Source organism: Mustela erminea, chromosome 17 (genome assembly GCF_009829155.1).
Source record: "Mustela erminea isolate mMusErm1 chromosome 17, mMusErm1.Pri, whole genome shotgun sequence".
Classification (NCBI taxonomy): domain Eukaryota; kingdom Metazoa; phylum Chordata; class Mammalia; order Carnivora; family Mustelidae; genus Mustela; species Mustela erminea.
In genome coordinates, this window is record NC_045630.1 from 47370701 (window position 1) to 47393524 (window position 22824).

At 35.1% G+C, this 22824-nt stretch overlaps 1 protein-coding gene across 3 annotated transcripts in view; it reads left to right on the top strand.

The window, feature by feature from the left end:
* Window positions 1-22824, top strand: part of KCNT2 (potassium sodium-activated channel subfamily T member 2) — a 250958-nt gene that overhangs the window by 104548 nt on the left and 123586 nt on the right. For all 3 annotated transcript variants that reach the window (XM_032318559.1, XM_032318558.1, XM_032318557.1), the window contains exon 13: window positions 15462-15570. In XM_032318559.1, the coding sequence (XP_032174450.1) occupies window positions 15462-15570 (109 nt within the window). The remainder of the gene's footprint in view (window positions 1-15461; window positions 15571-22824) is intronic.

Below are 22824 nucleotides of genomic sequence, written 5' to 3' on the forward strand. Positions count from 1 at the left end.
GATCCCAGGACCCTGAGATCATGACCTGAGCCGAAGGCAGCGGCTTAACCCACTGAGCCACCCAGGCGCCCCGGATGTGAATTATTTTTTTAAGTGAAATATTATTTTGTCCTTCATTCCTCCTAGCAAAAAAAAAATCAATAACTTATTTGTTTTACTTTTTTTGTAGATATTAAAATTTTAATATGTGGGTCTACTGAATAGCCAAACCAGCTTTCTTGTTTGTTCTCTTTGACACTTGATGACATTGCCATTGAACATTAGTATTTCAAGCCATTTTCTTGTGGACCACTTAAAATTGAATTAACTCAAAGCATCTTTATATTTTTCTCCATTAATTTTCTTATAGTCTTGTTTTTCTCCAAGACTCAATTGTGTGATGCTGAAAACCAGAGTAGCATATTCCTTCAATGTTTGGAAAGTGCCAGGCATATTCTATTATAACCCAGATCGATGATTTTCCATCTCTGAAGTAGTTTCTTGATAACAATGATTAATAAAGAAGAACAGTTATATCCTCTTTCACTCTCATTTACTCATTCAAAACATTTTATTGAGTCCTACTGTGAACAATTTGTTAGTCTAGGTACTAGTGGTATAATAATTAAAAAAAAAAAAAGATGGACTAGCTGTCTGTTCCAATTGCAGATTTTATTTTCTTTACCTCACCCCCCCCCTTTTTTAAGGTTTATTTATTTCAAAGAGAGTGAGAGAGTGAGAGAGTACGAGCAGGGAGAGGGACAAGCAGGCTCTGCTACTGAGCGGGGAGCCTGGTATGGGGCTTGATCCCAGGACCCTGGGATCATGACCTGAGCTAAAGGGAAACCCTTAACAACGGAGCCACCCAGGTTCCCCTACATCACCCTTTTTTTAACCAGTGAGCCAGTGTACTTTTACATTCTGCACCCACTCAAACAGAGCCTGTTTTAGCCACATAGAGCTTAAGCTGTGACCTTATGATCTTCCTCCCCTGCCCTTGTCACCCTCCATATATACCAAAACTCAAGATTCCAATTATTTACTAGTTTCATCAGATTTTGACTGATGAATTTAGTCAATCTGATAGACCTATGTAGGTAAAGTTTTCATGACTTAATATAATATCTTTATTCCTGAAGTAATTACTTTTGTATTGAAAAATCTCTTAAAATGAGGAATGAGATCCTAATACGAGGATAGTAAAATATCCCAACACTTTAATATTATCCTGGGATGTTTATTTAATATTGCCTCAAGACAGACTGCATGAGAACATACTGTGCACACACAAATGTGTGAAAGAGACTATGAATTAGGCTTTACTAATGAATAGGAATGTTGCTGGAGAAGTAGGGAGTGACTGATGACAGTTATAGGTAAAGGTATGATGTTTTAACCAGATCATAAAGTTGCTCCAGGGGAACCATGGAGTACAGTGGAGATGACACAAAGAGGCTCACAGGAGTGATTACTTACCGAGCTATTAGGATGTCCAAGTGAGACCGACTGAGGGATTGAACCAGATGATGGATGTGGAGAGTGAGAACAGATTCATGAATCATTTCAGATCTACTCTGTAGACCTAATAATCAATTGATTGTGGGAATCAAAGAAAGTGAAAAATCATTTTATTTTCTTTTTGCCACTTAATCTCTTTTTTGTATATGTTCCTATTTAATAGAAATTGTATTATAGTAGCTTACTAATGACTTTGAGTTGCTTAGATGTTTAATTCTAGAACAGAAGCTTCTCTTTTTGCTTTTCTTTTTTTTTTTTTTTTTAGGTTTTGTTTTTGAATAATCTCTACACCCAACATGGGGCTGGAACTTACAGCTCCAAAATCAAGCGTCACATGCTCCACTGACTGAGCCAGCCAGGCACCCCTAGAATATGAATTTCTTAAATGCTTTGTATCCAGTGATAAGCACAGAGCTCAGCTCACAGTATCTTATTACTAAAAGTATGCAGACTATAGTATATAAAAACTTATATACTTATAAAACTTATAAAAACTTATAGTATATAAAAACTATAGCATATAAAAACTTAAAAGATCCAGTAACAATGTTCAAAAGTAATACTATAACTCAGTAAAATTAAAATATGTGACAATATATGAAATAGTGAAAAGGGAAGAAAAATCTGTAGTTTTTCTGCATGTGTAGGGAAAACCCAGTTTTTTCCTACTGTGTTTCTCCCTTGTCTGTGTCCTTCATTAGTCACGTAGTCACTAACATCTGTTTACACAATTACATGAAGGTTTCATGAAGAAATATTATGAGCTACACACAACATTTAAAATTTTTTTTATTTTTTTAAAAGATTTTTATTTATTTATTTGACAGAGAGAGATCACAAGTAGGCAGAGAGGCAGGCAGAGAGAGAGGAAGGGAAGCAGGCTCCCTGCTGAGCAGAGATCCCGATGTGGGACTTGATCCCAGGACCCTGAGATCATGACCTGAGCTGAAGGCAGCGGCTTAACCCACTGAGCCACCCAGGCACTCTACACACAACATTTAAATAAAGGACCTCTATGGGGTGCCTGGGTGGCTCAGTGGGTTAAGCCTCTGCCTTCTGCTCAGGTCATGATCTCAGGATTCTGGGATCGAGTCTCACATTGGGCTCTCTGCTCAACAGGGGACCTGCTTCCTCCTCTCTCTCCACCTGCCTCTCTACTTGTGATCTCTCTTCAAATAAATAGATAAAATCTTTTAAAAAAAAAAAGGACCTTTATTTCAGTTTTATTTATTATAAGAATAAATGTAGAAAGAAGCAAAATGTCTAGCAATATGAGAATAGATATATGAGATATGTAGATGTGAGGTGTATATGTATTATCCAACCATAGTCCTTATTAGAAATTATATTAAAATGAAGGTCAGTATAAATGGAATAAGATATGCAATTCCTTAAAGTAGGATAACAATTTTATTAATATAGTTCACATATAATGAATTATATTTCATTTGTATATAGAAGCATAATACTAGCTAAAAGGTGGTTTTGCTGATAATAGTTGTTTTTAAATTTATTTATAGATTTTACATTTTTACATTTTATCCCACAAGGTCCAATTTATCAAGTATAATTAATGCCTTAAAAACATTTGTGAATGGTAATATGTAAGGACGGAGTGTGTTATTCACTTAATTATGACTGGGGGTTATGTTTGTACAGATTATAATAATTTGTAGGAGCTGAAATTTCATTAGGTTGGTAAAAGATAATGTATGTGAATTTATGAAATTGTGCAATTAGCATGTTGTTATATTTTATAACCCGTGACAAATGCCATTTAATATTTTAATATAACAGTTTCATTCGTGCCAAGTTCTCATTTAAGCCATTAGCTATTTTGTATCCTTATATTTATACAAACTAAAACTGAAGATAAATCAGTAGCTACTTCCTTCTTGAATGTTAACTCAGCTTCCAATGATGAGTGAAAAATAAGGCAAATTTAAAAAGTGATAACCATTTTTAAAAAATCACCAAGGTGAATGTAAGGAGCTGAGATGTTATTTCCAACAAATTTTGGACGTGTATGCGTTTGAAAATAAGGAAAAGAAATTTGTAACATCTTGAAATTGTAGATTAATAATTTTGATGAAATCCATTCTTCTGTGGATTGTGTGTATTCAACATTCTCTGTTTTTCAGCTTACTACGACTCAGTCTTGTCCAGGACTAAAATAAATACGTACTTACATACATACCTATGTACATATATACATACTCAATATCATAAAAGAGGTTTTCTTGAACTTGTGTGATAAACTTCAGGTGATTACCTAGTGTAACTTCTAGGTTAAATAGTATGGGGTCTTTTCTGATTTTTAATACACATGCTAATTTGTTCTTCAGAAATGTATAACTTACTTTTGCAAAAGTGGGCAATATTCCTTTAACTCTTGCCCCTTGGGCAAATGAAAAATAATATTAAGACCATTATTATTAGTATTATACTGATAGTGGCAGTCAGCATTTATATAGTGCTTATTATGTGCAAGGAATAGTTTTTTTATTTTGTTTTGTTTTGCTTTGTTTTTTTGTTTTTTTAAGAAAGGGAAAGAAAGACTCTTTAGTAGGCTCCATGCCTGATCTCATGACCCTAAAATCACAACCTGAGCCAAAATCAAGAGTCAGATGCTTAATTGACTGAGCCCCTCAGGTGCCCGGGACTACCGTTCCAAAGCACTTTTTGTAGATTAATTGAATTAATTTTCATCACCACCTTGTAAAGTCATGTGTTAGTTATCTATTGCTGTGTACCCGTACCAATCCCAAAGCTTTTTGGTGTAAACAACACATTTATTATCTCACAGTTTCTGTGGATCAGGAGTGTAAGAGGACTAATGGTCAGTGTTGCAGTGAAGGTGTTAGCTGGGACTACTGTTACATGAGGGCTTGACTTGGGCAGGAAGATCTGCTTCTGGTGTGGTTCATTCTTGACTCCCATGGTTGGCAAGATAGTGCTGGCCATTGCAGGAGGCCTCAGTTCTTTACCTCTTGGACTTTTCCTTACGGCTACTTGAGTGTTCTTATGATGCGGTTGCTGGCTTCCTCCAGAAAACATTGACCTATAAGAGAGCAAGGCAGAAACCATAATGTCTTTTGTGACATAGCCCTCACTGTCCCACCCTGAAACTTCCACAGTATCCTATTGGTTACACAGATCAGCCCTGTTCTGTGAATACCAGGATACGAGAGCCATTATTACTCCAGGACACTTGCTACCATAGATAGATTTCATTATGGTTGACTCTTGACCAACATGCATTTGAACTACAGGAGTCTGCTTATATGTGCATATTTCCCCATTAAATACAGTACAGCACTCTAATTGTATTTTTCTTATCATTTTCTTTTCTTTAGCTTATTTTGTTGTAAAAACACAGTATATAGTACATATAATATACAATATATGTGTTAATCCACGGTTTATGCTTTTGGCAATGCTTCTAGTTAATGATGGATGATTGATAGCTAAGTTTTAGGGCAGTCAAATGTTCTATGCGGATTTGCCATCTATGCATAAGGTTGGTTCTCCTAACCCCTGTGTTGTTCAAGAGTCAACAGTATTCTCATTTTACAAATAAGGAAATGGAGACACAAAGATATTAGGTGAAATGTTGATGATGCTGCACTAGGTGGTAGAAACAGGTATTTAATCCATGTTCTCTGTCTCTAAAATGTGTGCTGCTAAGAGATATGTGGTATTGTCTAATAGTTTAATTTATTTTGATTTTCAGTTTTTGATTTCTAAGAGAGTTGCACATTTTCATTTGTCTATTGCCCATTTAACTTCTCTATTCATTCATATATAAAATACATCCCTGTACTCTCATTTTCTACAGAGATGACTATTTTTCTCTTAGTGAATTATAGAGATTTCTCATATTCTAAAATTATGAACGTTTTGGCATTTTAAAAATTGCATTTTTTTTTCAGTTTGCAAGTTGTCTTTGGATTGCATTTATGGTGCTTTTAACTAACAAAAATTTTGTCTATTTTTTGTACCTTTGTGCTTTTTGCCTCTAGATTGTTCATGGATTCATCTCTTAATACTTCAAATCAGTTTACTTTTCCAAAAGTTACTTTCTGTAAGACGGAATTTGTAGGAACCCCTAGAATTATCCCTTAAGGTCAAAAAAGAGTGGGTGAAGCGTGAATGACTGAAATGCCCAACTTACGTTATTTCTTGGAATCTGTTGATATGAACATTATGTTGAAGAATTGTAGGAGCTGAAGAAGAAGAACACCCAAGTGGGCAAGGACTCATTTAGACCTAACATTTGGTTCAATTACCCATTAAATCAAACTCCCTTTGCATTGAGGAATTCCTTTTAAGTTGCATATGTCTCCTGGTAAAACTGAAATTTCAGTCTTCTTTTGTACTTTTACTTTGTTCAGATTGTTAGATGACCATCTAGTTGAGAGTAGCATCTATCTGTCTACCTATGTATCTATCATCTATCATTTTTCATTTAGTAAAATCGTTTTGGAAGGAAAGGGAAAGGTTTAGTTATGGGAGACTGTCAAAAGGCAAGCAGTTGCTAATAAGTATGTACTAAATGTCTACTATAAGTGATGATGTGAGAACTTCCTTTGCAATTTTGTCCAGAGTAATGACACTCCCAAAAAAACAACTGTCACAGATTACACATAACAGCTATAAATATGGCTGTGGGTTGTCATGTATCTGGAAGGATCAGGTAAATTGTAGCATCTTCCTTTATTGGTAAGGGGAAGGTGTGCAGTCATATAAGCTCTGTTTCCACTTATTTATTTTTATAAAACAAAACTATTTACTTGGTATGAGACTATAGTTTACTGCATGCTTCCCTGTGTTATTTCAACCTGAAGTTTGTATTGTTATAAGACAGAAGTAAATGACTATAGGTATTTGTCTAATACGATACTAAGCATAGTTGCCTAAAGACTCCTGCTTAAACACATGGGATTCCGACTCATCCATCTCTTGTGACTCCAAATCTCATGACCCTTTAAATTGAGCACAGGACAACACTTACATTTTCCTACTTTATCAGACATTTTTACAAGTGCTAAGAAACTATATTTTAAACTTCATAGAATGCTTGATTCAGAAGATCCATTTTCCAGTTTGACAAGAATTCCCAGCGATTTAGAGTGAAAGAACTATGTAATGGATATACCTGCACTTCGACATTATCCCAGATGCTTCCAGGCTTATCTGTATTCTTCAAACCTCACTCACTCTTCTTTGTTTCTGTTTTGCTTATTCAACCTTCCATTACACCTAAACACATTCCTTCTGCCTCCTGAAGACTTTTAATGCAGTGCTATTAAGTGCCGATCAAAGACCAGTGTCAGGCTGCAGATGTTTGCTAGGCTACAAGTTAAGTACAGCAATTGAGAGTAAGCATTTAGCAACTTTGACAGCAGTTCAGCGTCACTGTGACATCCAAGTGCACCATCAGTGTGTTATCTCTTTGGAAAGTGAGTAGACTCCTATCAGAATCATAGATGAGTCATGGGTGGCGTGAATTCTGTGCCAGTCATGTACAATAGAACGACATAAGTGTCTGCAGTGGGTTGGAAATAAAAAAAAAGAAAAAAAAAATACTGGTTCTTCATCACAAAGAGCTGAGGAGCATTGCTCCAAAGCATCATCAGTGTGGATTCTCCCAAAGCTCCCCTTCCTTTCTTCTCTTCTGCCCTCTTTCAACAAACCAAACTCTGTGGGTTGTTATTTCAACCAAACTCATAATACTATACTAATTCCCTTCGTTTTTATGGCTCCAGATTGGAAAAAAAAACAAACAAAATCCTACGTAGATGGATCCCCTTTTCCTGCTCCTTGGCCTCATGAACTTTGCTGGAGAAAAAAAAAGAAAGAAAGGAAAGAAAGGAAAGAAAGAAAGAAAGAAAGAAAGAAAGAAAGAAAGAAAGAAAGAAAGAAAGGAAGGAAGGAAGGAAGGAAGGAAGGAAGAAATCACTTAGTAGGTCTGATTCATGTTTCCGCAAACTCATTTGGGCAGCTGGGAGGCCCTTAACAGTGTGGGTTTTTTTCTTATCAAAATATCTCCACTCTTGTGTTACAATTTAAGACTTTATCTCATTTTTCCAAATGTTGCTTTGTTTTCACTTACCACTTCCTGCTTTTCTTCTATTATAACACAGTTTTCTTCTCATATCTATACCGGATCCCATTGCCTGTGCTCTGTCAGCAACTTTGTAATGTTTTCTCTCCTTAATCTTCAGACCTCTTTTGTTGTTAATTTTCCTTAAAAATTTAAATATTCTTCTACCTCTCTGATTTTTTTAATTAAATTAAATTTTATTTTATTTTATTTCAGTGTTCCAAAATTCATTGTTTATGTGCCACACCCAGTGCTCCATGAAGTACATGCCTCCATAATACCCACCACCAGGCTCACCGGCCCCACCCCCTCCAAAACCCTCAGTTGTTTCTCACAGTGCACAGTCTCTCGTGGTTTGTCTCCCTCTCCGATTTCCCCCAACTCCCTTCTCTTCTCCATCTCCCAGTGTCTTCCGTGTTATTCCTTCTGCTCCACAAGTGAGTGAAACTGTATGATAATTGACTCTCTCTGTGTGGCCTATTTCTTTTTTTTTTTTTTAAGTTTTTATTTATTTATTTGACAGACACAGATCACAAGTAGGCAGAGAGGCAGGCAGAGAGAGAGGAGGAAGCAGGCTCCCCGCTGAGCAGAGAGCCCAATGTGGGGCTCCATCCCAGGACCCTGGGATCTTGACCTGAGCTAAAGGCAGAGGCTTTAACCCCCTGAACCACCCAGGGGCCCTGTTTGACCTATTTCACTCAGCATAATCTCTTCCAGTCCCTTGCATGTTGTTTTAAGAAAATTACTTTTGTCCACTTTCTTCACCGTTCAAATAACTTATTCTTAATTATCCTTAAAATCTTCCTTTAAACATCACCTCCTTGGAGATGCTTTTTTTCCATTTGCTCCAGGGCAGGAAAGGTGTCCTTTTGTATCCCCTATCATTTTTTTTGTAACATTTATCACAGTGTAACAGTATATTTGCTACTAATGAATCTAGAGAGCTTTCCAAATCCCTTTGAAGCAGTGACTCAAATCATTTTAGTCTAGCTGCAATTTGTGTGTGTGTGATTGCAAAGTAACAAAATTGATTTCAAGGTCAAGTTTGACTTCATTCCTTCCAAACTGCCCAATTAAATGATGGGTGTTTGGGGAACATAGTGGTTATATTTTTTTCAGTTATCAGTTTAATTTAGTGGCTGTTTGAGTCATTTGTCCATCTGATAGCAAGCAGTAATCCTTAAAGTGGGTTCAGGACAAAGGAAAACCACTAGAATATATCACTTATTTTAATCCGTTTGTTTAATTAGTTTTAAAGTTGTTTAATTTTTGTTGAGTTCTCTGTCAGTAGTTTGAATTTAAATTAATAATAATGGATTTAGACAAGTTATTTTACTTCTGAACATCTGATTTGTTATCTGAAGATGGTTTAACACCATATACATCATAGAGCTTTTGTGAGTTTTAATAATATATATACAATCACTTAGCATAGAAACTAAAATATTGTTTGGTATTATTATTACTATTAAGATGATTCAATAACTATATTCTTAACTCTCAATAACTTTCATGAGCTAGTGAGGAGAGAATACATTGTTAGAACCCCAAGAAATCAGAGCCCTGAGGACACTAATTTTTCAAAAAATATTAAAACTGCTGTATTTCTGACATGTTTCAAAGAAACAGAGGTTAATAGAATTAACTGTTCTGCTCTGGAATACAGGAAACTTGATTCTCCTGAGCATTTAATTAATATGATACATTAAAACCTGCAGCATTAAGATAATGCAAGGATTCAAGCAATTGAAAAATCAAGCAAGCTTCTCATACTTTATATTATTGAGATGTAATAAATCTGTTTTTTAGGGTGCTGCCAATCTCAAATGGAGCTGAATTCTCTATGTTTAATAAGCATTCTTATATTTAGATCCTGTGAAACTAAATGACTTTTAAAGGTTCACTTAAGCCTATTCTTAGATTTGTTGTGGTTGAACGGCTCACTATCCTGGAACTGGCAAAAGTCTTTGTTGTATGATCACTCATGTGTGTGTGCACACACACACACGCAACACACACACACATTCACCAATTGGTTATTGTATTGATTAAAGAGACAGGGTCAAAATCATGTTCAATTGTTAGAGATTATCCATTCTCCTCTAAGGAAAAAAAAAAAGCAATTTTCATAGCAATCGACCCTCTCATGCTTATAAACAGTCTAATAAGCAAAGAATATGTGAGATATTTTATAACACAATTTGTTCACTCAGTTTATGTAATAAACATATCCCCATAAAATGAAAACAAATAGCAGTTTTTAAAATTTACCCTGTTTGGTGTTCCTGTTTTAAAGCTCTTTTCCAAAGGATATTTGATTTCTGTAAATCACAACCCTGCATTGGTTTAGTGCATTTTCCACTGTTGTTACTGCTTTCCAAAGATCTGTTACCTAGCAACTGCATAGAAGAAGCTTCTAGTATTTTAAATCATACAGGAGCTCAGAAAACACTGAGGCAGACTTTAAAAAAAGATTCTGACTTGTTAAAATGTAATTAACAATTTTATTTTCCTTAAAGTAAAAGGGATTTGAAAACAGATTTGATTCATAAGTATCTATAAACTTGTATCTTTAATTCTAAGTGCTTATCTTAAAAGCCCCTTAGATTAAAAATAATAATATAGCAATAAAAAGAAACCACGAATCTCACATAATCCTACTATTTTATAAGTCATAGTTTTTGAAAATTTGCCTACTCATTGAGTTAGCTACTGTTAATAGTTTGATTCCTGCTCTTAAAATTTTCTGTGCTTATTCAGACATACATGTGAGCATATAAGCTTACACGCAGAAGTCAGCATTTTTATAAAACTACGATCGTGTTTTAATTCCAGAACAATAAATGTATGCTATATTGCTTTGCTACTTACGTTTTAAAAAATGTATTATTGGCATTATTTCAAGATAGTTTATTGAAGTCTTTGTTTTTAATAAGCATGATTGTGAGGTTATGTACTTGTTTAGAATTCTGAACAGCATTTCATACTCATTGTCTACCTTTCTTCTCAGAAAATCCTATGAGGCACATACAGTTACTATTCACTTTTTAAAAATCAGGCAAATTAGGCTCAGGGGGATCAGTATCTGCCCATGGCTTGGCACACTCAGTAGTGACAACACTTGATCTCCTGTGCTCATGCTTTAACAGGAAGCCACAAACAAGAAGGTTCTAAATCAAAACAGATACACAGAAACTGTAAAAGGATGAGAAGAAGACATGAAATGCACATCATTTTGAAAGAGGACATGCTTTCTTCAACAAGGGAGGAAAATTAGACACTCTAAAGAAAAAAAAAGGGATCGATTCTATCATTGCTAAGGAATTACCTCCGCATAATCGAGATAGAGTTTTGCCATTATGTGGTCTCACCAACAAGAAGGAAAGAGTTTGGGAAAGGTGGTTTTGTCTACAAAAAAATAAGACAGTAGCTGGACGGACCTAGTGAAGTGACGATAGTTCACTAAAGGGAAGCTGGAAAATGTAATTTCTACCTGGGCAACCATGCACCCAGCGACATTTGGGGGATGGGTGAGAGGAAATAAGAGCTTCTCTTACTCAAAGGAAGAAGGACGGAATGAACATGGGTGAAAGCAGTTTCAGCCACAGTCCAGATCCTTATACACCTAGTAGTCCTGTACAATATTTTCCCTATATATTGAGAGATTCATCTATTTATATGAAAAACACTCCCCAGAGCTGTATCAATTATTGCATCCAACTCAAAACCCAGGACTTCTGGATAATGCAAAGTCAGTTTTAGGTGTGGCTTCTCATGGTCTGGCAACACACATGCTAATAAATTAGTTAGCTACCTCTACCCCTACTGCTTATGCATATAGAATAGTGAAACAAGATAATTTTGGTAAAATATCGGTGTTTAGAAAAAGGAAGAACTGGAGACACACAACAGTCATTGGTCCATAGCAATGAAGAAATCCTGTCAGACATGAATCGTAGAGACCTCATAATAAATTCCTTATTAGACACTCATTCTGCTCTTAAGGAGTAACTCCTTTGTCTTTTCATGTCTATTCAAAGATATTCTTTATTCACTATTCTCTGTGGCCACAGAAAAAGTTCAGATTGGAGCAGATTTCTTTCATTCCTTTCCATGTGTCAATAATTGTGCTCTAAGTTCTTCTCCAAGGACTTTCTTAAACCTGCTGTATTTACTGGTTATTGTTGCCCTGCTCATATCTTCTTCTTGATTGTAATGACAGCTATCTTGCCATCATCTAAAATAGATAAGTTTGAGTGGGAAAACAGTACTTTAATCCGATTCTTGCCACAGGCCTGGCTTTATTGGTTTGGGAGAAGTCTTAGTGGAAGGCCTCTCCTAAAAACTCTGAGAGAGTATCATCTCCTGCTGTTCAGGGTATGGGTCACTTTTTCGGTTCTGCAACTGTCCGGATTCTTTCTTGGACGCTTGATTTAGCTTTCTGGCTGTAAGAAATAATGCCTTGTTTAAGATAGCTTTTTTCCTTTCTCTCTCTGCTTCCAAAGTGATCAGTTCTTACCTCGGGTCGTCTCTTTATGTACACCTGACTAAAATCAGCAAGGCCCTGTCAACCACACATTTGTATTCTTCTCCCTTCCAAGCATTTCTCTAGACATGTTTCCATAGATATGTTGTTTCTGCATACAGAGGGGAAAATGGATAATAAGGAAAAATAGCAATTTCTGTTACAGATGTAATTCTCCATTATGCATATTCAATATACCTAAATTTTATATAATATTGTCTCACATTTTTTTTTTAAGATTTTATTTATTTATTTGACAGACACAGATGACAAGTAGGAAGAAAGGCAGGCAGAGAGAGAGGTGGAAGCAGGCTCCCCGCCGAGCAGAGAGCCTGACTCGGGGCTCGATCCCAGGACCCTGGGATCATGAGCTGAGCCGAAGGCATAGGCTTTAACCCACTGAGCCACCCAGGCGCCCCAAGTCTCACATTTTAAATTAGAAAATTATTTGATAAAAATTGGCAGTTTGCAACGGGGAAATATCCCAGAAAAGAAAGACAAGTAGCAGAAATTAAAAAAAGAGAGAGAGAGAGAGCTGAAAAGCCCTTGGTCTCCTAGTTTACTCATTCTTTCCAACACTCTATGGTCCTAATAGTTAATGATATTGATAGCTATGAAAATGATTCTCTCAATGCCCTAGACTTGTGTACCTATAATTCCCGTATGTTGAATGTTCTTGTTCACCGTCCTATTTCAGCACCCGCTTCCAGAGGGATCCACAGATCATGTCATTACTTGTTAATGTGACGCTTCCATAATCTCTGTTCCTGATGATCCTGCCTCTGACCACTGCCTCTCATTCCAGTTCACATCCTCTAGCACAGAACTCCACCTGTCTTTTGACTACACCGGGACTTAAAATGCCTTGATTCTACAAAACGTTTATCATTGTTGACGACGGCAGATGCCGTCTTCTCTTCTTAACCTGTTTGAATTCCATAGTACACCATTATAATCCATTATTTTAATTCATCCTCAGTTCATTGACCTTTAGTTAGACTTGTCAGAAGTCACTGGTGCTGAATTCTCTTGGTCTGCTTGACAGAAGGTAATGTTTACTTCCATGCATTTGAATGTGGCCTGAATAAACAAAATAAACAAAAGATAATGGGCAGCCTATTCCCACTTGAAATCCATGATCCTTGATTTCTCAGGGTCAGCAGCCGCCAGATATCATTTCTGTGTCTCACTGTTCTGTTTCTTCTTCCACTCTCTGAAGCAACTATGCTGTATTTTCTCCTCTTAACCTCCAGCTTCTCCTTTACTCAGTATTTCCACCAATTTCACAAAGAAAACAGAACCATAAGAAGAAAAACAGAATTTTCATAAACTTCCACCTATACAATCTACCTACCAACCTGCATGTACACCCATCTGTTCTGCCTCCCCTCCTCTTATTATAAATGAGCAATTTTAGCAGGGATGTGACTAAGAAAAGTCATGGAAAGGTAGTATAGTATGTTAGTAAGGTTACCCAAATTCTGCCAGTGTATGAGTGACATTTTAACGAATGTGAGATATAATAAGCTTTAGGATTTATGGAAGGTCATTAATTTGTTTGGCTTATAGCACTGTCTAGTTATTGGTGATAACAGAAATATTCCATATTTACATGGTCTGATACTGTAGGCGGTTACCACAAATGTTTTTGAGCACTTTATTGCTGTTAAAAGATGGCTAGTAAGATGGAGGAACTGAACTTTTATGTGTATTTCAATGTATTTAAATGGGGCGGTGGCAGCTCTAATTGGACAGCACAATTTTGGAAGGGTAATAAAATGCTGAAGAGTTAGAAGACATGAAAAGCAATTAAGAAGCTCTTGCATTTGTCTAGGTGAGAGATAAATGTAGTTTGAATAAAGATTCATAGTATGTATGGAAGGAAAGGGGGAAAGAAAAGAAAGAATGGGAGAGAGAAAGAAAGAAAAGCATTTCTGTTGGTGGTGAAATCAGACCTGACCTGAAATTATTTAGCAATCCCCACACTGAATTTTATTTTTCCACTTAGTATTCACAGATTTAGCTGCAGGGATAATAGTATGTTAAAGCATAGGTTGCTCCCTAGGTGTATTACATAGGGTCTGGTAGATAAAGCACATTGCCTTTCTAAAATCTAAAATAATAATAATAATAACAATAATTCTAAAAGCTGATATCTGGCTCTTAAGAATTATGGATAAGGATTGGAATCCTGTAACAAGTAGGGACAGTGGAATGGAGGTGGAGAAAGACAGAGAAGACTTTAGTGGCATGTTCAGTAAACCTTGGCTATCATATGGCTTTGAGAAGTGAGGAGCGAAGTTGCAGTACTTAACTGATTCTGCCGCCCAGGGGCCCCTGGGTGTTCATTCTGTAGATATCCAACTCACCTACAAATTCAACTGTCTATTTCTTAACGTAGCTAAAACTATTTTCTGGGAATATTTATTTTTTTTTAGAACTTTACACATTGTCTTTATTTCTCATACCAACTGTAATTGTTTACTTGGGAAGGAAAGTCCACCCCCCACCCAAGTAAACAGTATCTTAATCATTTCTCTAAAATATGACTTTTATGGAAAATTGGATACCTGGTATCTGTGCCCTCATTGCTGTATGAAGTAATAGACATGGGTTGAGTAGCATCACCTCTCTTTAATGTGGCCTGCAACCTCTCATGTGGCCCCATCTTTAGCACACTCTTGTTTTTATGTCAGTGACTTCAATTGCCACTTATTATCTTTCCTGATTGAATCCTATCATCTCTTGCATTTATGACTGTAGGTCCTGAGGTCAAAGTACAATTTTAATTCAAATGTATTTTAGCATTAGTTTTTATTGCCTGAAGTCATAGTTGTTTTGATTATACAAAATCTATTACCACTATATAAATGTTATCTACCATGTCTTTTAATAATTCTAAGTCTGTGTGCCATGTGACCATGAATTTGAAAAATCAATAATGCTTTAAATCAATACTATGCATTTCATACCATAGAATTATCAGAATTAAAAGGTACTTTATACAGTCCCTGAATTGTTTTCCATACTGCACCTTCAAACTATCTATCTACCTCTCACCTCCTTGTACAGATGAAGCACAGGAAAAATAAACGCTTTGCTGAAGGCTGCCGATTTTATTAAAGACAGAAGGGGCCACTTAACTCATAATCTAGTACTCACTCTCATGAAACATTTTTCCTGGGGAAAATTGCACACGTAAAAATATCTTAAGACAAGTGTGTTTATGTGGAAACTTCTGTAATTTTATTTGCTGTTTTATTTTTCATATTATTTTAAATTAGTGCTCTCCCAAGGTAAATTATTCTAATTTACCTGTTCTGTTTCAAACAGATCACGTTGTTTGTGAAGAAGAGTTTAAATACGCCATGTTAGCTTTAAACTGTATATGCCCGGCAACATCTACACTTATTACACTACTGGTTCATACCTCTAGAGGGCAGTAAGTATATGTTTTCTTTAAGATAATGCATTTTTACATTGTAAAAAAAATAATAACAATAATATAAGTGCAGTCCTGTGATTTAGAAGTACAATAAGCCAAGGTATATAGCTATATATGTACCTATACTTGTATTTATGTGAGTTATCTTCACCTGCAGACAGATGGATAGATAGATAGACAAATATAGACCAGTTAAGAGGTGGGGTGGAGGTGAGGGGTGGTGGGGGGGGAGTGGTCTTAAGACATATAAAAAACTGGCAGTTATTTTCTGTGTTTTTTAAACTAATCCTGAGATAATTTGTTTCATCCTAAATTCTAAGTGTCTACATCATTTGTTAGGTCTAGGATTAGGACACTGTTTCTATTTTCAAGATATTTAACGAATAAATCTTTAAAACACAGGATAATGACAATCATTAGTATGAGATCTTGAAACCATTTTTTTTTCTTTTCCTGAGGTAAGTTTTTATTTTAAAGCTACACGTACATGATTGACCTCAAAATTAAAACTTTACAGTTACTATAAAATAACAAAGTACTTGATAAAATTAGCGAGTAATATAAAAGAAATCACTTTTTTATATGCATTTCAAGGTAGATGAGGGAAAGTGCTAAGACCATTTTGTTGTTCTATGAGAGAGTTTGTATATGACTTGGATGATCAAGGAAAATATAATCCGTGAGCACACCCCACTCTTATTTGAAGAGACAAATGTTACTTTGCATTTCATACCTTTTTTTATTCCTTATTTAGTATTTTAAACAAAGTGCTGATTTTCTAAGTAAATTTTACTGTGGTGCTTATGAATATGATTATTTAAAACTAGTAAGTTAATTGATTGTTATTTAAGTGAAGTGTCAAATCAAATAAATCAAGAAGGAAAATTCTTTTTGGGGATTTAGTCTTTAATTTTTTTTTAAATTTCTTAGGATTTAATACTAGATGGAGTAAATTGCTAATTGGAAAATAACAAATACCCTGCAGTATTTTCAGGTAGATTTTACTCCCTTATTTTTAATTATGTCTCTGCTCTATTGAGATAGTAAGATTTTCTGAGGAGCAATTTTCTTAAAGTTCTGAATGAAAATATTTCTATTCTCTATATTTACAAACCTTTAATTTGTGCAATGGAAAAGATGTAACAGGTTTATGAATAAATTGTTTTTCTTTGAAGAAAGTAATTTCATTTTAATGAAATTAAATAAAATACTGAAAATGACTTTAACACCAATCAATGGAACATTTATAGAACTCATCACAAGGGTTCATTATTTTTCCAAGCTCTCTTTGTCATGGAGATGCAACTTTAAAACTGAATATCTAGTCTCATTTTATTGTTGTAGAAATGATAAAAATGAGGCTCATCAACGCTAACATACATCATTAATTATAGACTGGTTAAATTGCACTGTTCAAGTCCTAGTAAATATTATTTATTGGCATACAATATTGCCTTAGTGAATAAATTGCTCTTGCTCTAAGTTAAAAAGGCATTTCATTGATCCTTAAAATATGACATTTCCCCAATATACTTTAATGAATTTTGCCTTACTACAAAAGAGGGTAATGTTGTCGCAGACATTTTTCCACATAATTAAGGATTTTCTTTGAATAAGATTGACCAGCAAAATGACTTCACAACTGTCACCATAAATGCTGTAGTCAACCAGAATAACTTTATTGAGCCATAATTTACGTACCATACAAACCACCCATCTATTGCATACGATTTAATGTTTCTTGGCATAGTCACAGTCTTGTGAAAACATCACCACCGTCTAACTCCTGAATATTTTCATCACTCCATTTTATAAATGAGAAGTCCGGGGCACAGCATCTAGTATAGCATATCTGACTCAACACAGCACCTAGTTCATTCCATTTTTTTTTTTAATTCTAACATTTTTAGCTGTAGAACTTAATCCCCAAGATTCTCTCCTTGTAATCACAAAATGTCTGCTTTGCTTTAGGCTATTCTCCTAAGTAGAAAGAGGGGAATGACAAAGGTGCAAAGTATTGCCAGCTGGGACTACTTGAAACTTTCCATGAAATCCAACCATTGTATTTTAACATCTTAAGATAGAGTTATATTTTGCATATTAAAATGTGAGTTTGTTTTTAATTATGTCTGCTAGGAATGTAAATACTTTTAGAATTAAAAATTTTGTATACACACTTTATATATACATATATACACATATTTATTTAAATTTATGTGTTTACTCTTTTATAATAATTAGGTTATATATTATAAGAATAAAAGATAAATCAAAGGATCTTGTCAGGAGATATATTGATTCATGCAAATAACTGTGAAAGCCTGTTTTCTGTGTGAAATACAAAGGTCATTGCTTCTTATTAGAGAGACAGCTCAAATGCGGTGATTGCAAAATTGGCACTATTAAAAAATACTATTAAGTATATCTGTAGTAGAGTTGTTAATTATTATTACTTTTTGATAGTTGGCCCTTTACCTGAATTTTAACATATTATTTATTAGTGAGCCAAAATCAAGCCTATTATTATAAAATATGTGATCCAGAAACTTCTCTCACTAAAGTACCAACTAAAATTGGACTTTCTGGGAAGTACATATCCTAATCATAACTAAAATTACTTCTGTTTGGTAGTGTTCATGCTGTAAATGGGGCTCATAAATTTAGGAAGGAAACGTGACAGAGATAAAAGATCACCCACTCTGGCAGCTTGAAATGGTTGACTCACTAACTGGCAAAGTTAACTATCACTGAGCCAATTATATCCTCCATTTCATTCTCAATCATTTTTTATGGAAAATTTGCGATAATAATTTTCTCATCCATTACTTTATTCATTTATTTGACAATTATTTTATTGAATGGTTACTCTGTGACAGAACCATTCCAGGTGTTACGGTTTCAACAAGGAAACCAATAGAAAAATTCTAGCTGTCATGAAGGTGTTATTCCAACTGGGGAGACAGACCAAAAATAAATATGTAAAATATATCTCAGATAGACACACATCTAATGATTTGAGAAACAGCAAGTGGACTAATGTCTCTAGAATGGAGGGACAAGAAAGATAGTAAAAACTGAGATCTGACAGGGAAACACTGGTTCTCTGGCCATTATAAGGGTGGTACCCATCATTCTCAAATGAAAGATCATTGAAAGATTCTGAGCAGAAGAGTGATAAAATTTGAATAAGAGAAACAAACACACGGGCTTTTTGGTTGAGCAAAAACAATTAAGAGATTATGGACTAATCTAAGCCAGAGAAGTTAAATCTTATCTTGGGGAAGGGCACAAGCATGGAAGTGATTAGAAGCGCTCAGATTCTAGATGTATTTTGAAGGCTTTGTTGTCAGGAATTAATTAGATGTGGGGTGGAACAGAAGGAGAAGAGTCTAGCATGACTGCAAATTTTTAGACCAAGCAACCAGAAGGATATAATTGTGATTTACCACAATGAAGAAGACTGGGGAGGATCAAGATTTTCATTTTGGACATAATTTAAGGTACTTGTTAGACTCCCCAAATTGTGTCTAATATAGAGTCTGGAGCTTAGCTACACTGATGATAAAAATTTGGCTGTCATCAGCATACGGACACTTTAAACCATGAAAATGGATGAAGTCACTTCACAGGATTATTTTGAGGATTAAGTACAGTCATCCCAGACCCTAGTAGGTAGGTACTCTTTAATTCTCTCATTGGCTCTATTTACATGTATCAAGTGAGTCAGATTCTATACACGTCAAAATTATTTTTTAAATTTGGTGTCAGGGACAGTTTGAGTGTGGCAGGAGCGATGCATTAAAGACAAAGCACGACACCCAGAACCATATATGTATTTGTGATGGAGAAAGAAAAGACTGAGGCCATGTACACGTGTGTTTTTTATTTAAATTAGAATATGTTTGTAACTTTATCTGGATATTTTTTGGAACAAAGAATGATATTAATGAGCAAATATTTATCGTAGTGCTTCCAAACAATTAACAGTGAAGGTATATATCTCATCATGGCCAATCTTTCAACTCAGTCTTAAATATTACAGAGATTGGGATTAAATATATTTTGAAAAAGATGACTCAGGTATGTACAATGTCAGGCATTTCACTCTCAAGCAATGTATTATTCAGTCATGGAAGATTTCATAGAAAAAAGCCAAGTAGAGTTACAGGAGGTACAAAACTATTTTGTTTTCTTAAAAGATACAAGTTTTGAGATGCCTGGGTGGTTCAGTTGGTTAGGTGTCTGCCTTCGGCTCAGGTCTTAATCTGAGGGTCCTGGACTTGAGTCCCACATCAGGCTCCCTGCTCAGTGGGGAGTCTGCTTTTCCCCTCGCCTCTGCCACTCCCTCTGCTTGTGTGCACTCCCTCTCTCTCTGACAAATAAATAAATGAAATCTTTTAGAAAAACGATGCAAGTTTTTAGTGAACTTTTCAAAATTTGTTTAGAAGAAATGCATTATAAAAAATAATTTAAATAAGGAAAGTATTAAATGCAGTAAAATTATTTTAAAATGTAGCAGAAGACATAAAGATAAAAAAGACAGATATCAGAGAAAATGGTTAAGTCATATAAATGTAAGCAGGTAACAGTTGCTGGCAGATTCAGATTTCATAATACATTATTACAATATATTATAATAATTTTCTTTTTATTTCTATGGCCACAGAAAGGGAGGCCTCAAATAGAAATCAATTCGTATATGATATAAATATATGTTTTAAGTATTTTGAATGGGTGGAAAGATGTAAGAATTCCAATGTTACAGTCCATAACTACATATTAGAAGTAAGGGGAAGGCGAAGTTGCTTTTTTATTTTAGCAAAATCAATTTCAAAAAGTTGCAGTTTTGTAACTATGTTCCTCGGGGGTGGTTATTTCATAAGAAGCCCTTCATTAAGTTACTAGGACGAGTGTGTTATTTTCATCAATGGGATCTGGAAACTGCAGATTTGGGTATTGCTGCAGTGCTTTTTGTAAAACAAAAATTAAACACTATTAAGTTTTGTCTGTTGTTTTCAATGTAATTGGTCTATTTTAAAAAAAAGAAGAACACCTTCATTTGTGGTTATTTCCTTAGCTTGCAAAATTTTATTGTACCTCTACATGCAAAGTGTTTGTAAAATTATAGAGAGATAGTCTTGTTCAGAATTCTGTCATGAACACTATAATTATGTACATTTAAATTTAAGTGAAATTTAGGCTTTCTCAAATAACTGTTTCACCGGAGACTGCTTAATAGTTTTGGGAAATCTTCAACCATAGTAGAAACACATTAAGCCAAAATGCACTGTAATTAATTTTTGTGTGTGGTATATAAATAGTGGTTCTATTATTTCGTATTATTGCCAAATTTGTGTTCCAAGGTGCAATTACTAATGCTTTTGGATGGAAGTTAATAATTTTCCTGAAAAGTAAAATTATGTACTCAAGTAAGACTGGGAAATGCAGGATAACACATCACATTTTTAATGGCTTATTTTTGAGTCTTTTCATTTAAACTAAATTTAGACTCACAGAAAAGTTACAAAAATAATACAGAGAGATCCTACCTACCCTTCCCATATAAACTTCTATTAACTTTTATATCTTACAGTATCATATTGCAGTTCTCAAAATCACAAATTAACATTGGTATAATACAATTGACTAAATTATTGGTCTAAATGAATTTCACCAGTTTTACCATTAAAATCCCTTTCCTGTTCCAGGATCTTCTCCCTGGCAGATTCAGGGAGAAGCTGTTTCTGAAATAACTTAGCAATTATTTCTGCTACGCCTCCTCCAATTGGTGGTAGTTTCAGTGGGTAAGATTGGAAATCAGTATAAATGAATGACTTTTAATGCATGTGTATCAAAGATAGACACAGAAACTTAGATCTGTCTCTGTATGGGCCTGTGAGTATATACAAATATAATTCCTAACTCTTTGTTTACTGAGAGAGCAAGGACGGCTCAGTAGCCCTTAGCACAGTTAATGTTCACATCTTGGTTGCTACACACAGTTCTCTAATAATAACATCCAGGGCGTCTTGGGGTACTGGGTAGATTGAGGATGTAGGCAGGGAATGTACAAGAGGAGTCTGGAAAAATCTTGTGGTGCCAGAAAGTCAGGAGTTGCTCTGAAGAGTGGGGGGGGGGTTGTCAAAATGACACAAGAAATAACTTGAAGGAGTTCCTAACATGCTAAGATGGGAGAATTTGAGAAACAAAGTAAATGATGATAACATTCGATTTTAACCCATAAAATCAAGTAAGTACACTAATGGAGGAAAGCAGTGAATAAATAAACAGGAAAAAAGAATAGCTCATTTCTTACGAAAGAATTCGAACTAATAAATGTGGAAGGAAAGAGAGAAATAAGAAGTCATCCCAAGGCAAACAAAGGTTGTAGACACCATCCTCCAAAGGGTGCTAGTATTAGTGGGTGAATGTTTAAGGAAAGCCAGGATCATTGTGTGGTCTCAACATGTCTGTCCATGGTATTTCATAACTATGAAAGGAAAAATTATAATTTTATAGTGAAGTAACCTGACAGACACGGTTTTAATCAAGAGACCAAGGTAAACATCACCAATAAAAAGAGATGTCAACATCATGTAATCCCTGTGATATGCTAAGAAGTACATGACTAAAAGAAGAGCATGACATAATTTCTTTGGTATTCTTAATAATATTTCCTGATTTTGAAGAAATACCTCGACACACCAAAATTGAGAACATCCTACAAAATACTGATCAGTACTCTCCCAGATGCCAAGATGGTGAAAGACAAGGAAAGCCTGAGGAAATAAATACTTATTTTTAAGCATTTTAGTCCACTTTATTTGGGAGTGATTTAAATATTTTAAATAGTATTTTGACTGGCGGAATTCTCCAAACAAAATCGTCAGGAAGTAAGTATATCTGGAGAAAACCAAGAGCAAGGTAGGGCAATATTTTGTTTTATCTTTTTCTTTTTTTTTTAAAGTAAGTTTTTCACCCCAAGTATGGGGTTGGAACTCATGACCCTAATATCAAGAGTTGCGTACTCTACTTCCTGAGCCAGTCAGGTGCCCTCATTTTGTTGCATCTTTGACCCTAAGCAGAACTACAAGGATCTGCACTAGAACGTGAGGAAGTCTTCACTGTTTCTCTGACCCCAGATGAAAATTAACCATGAGACTTCCCAGGTCTCTTATACGCCAACATCCGGGGAGTCCCTATTTTAAACACCGTGTTGAGGGAAAAGGAAAATCAAATGTCTTTTACCAT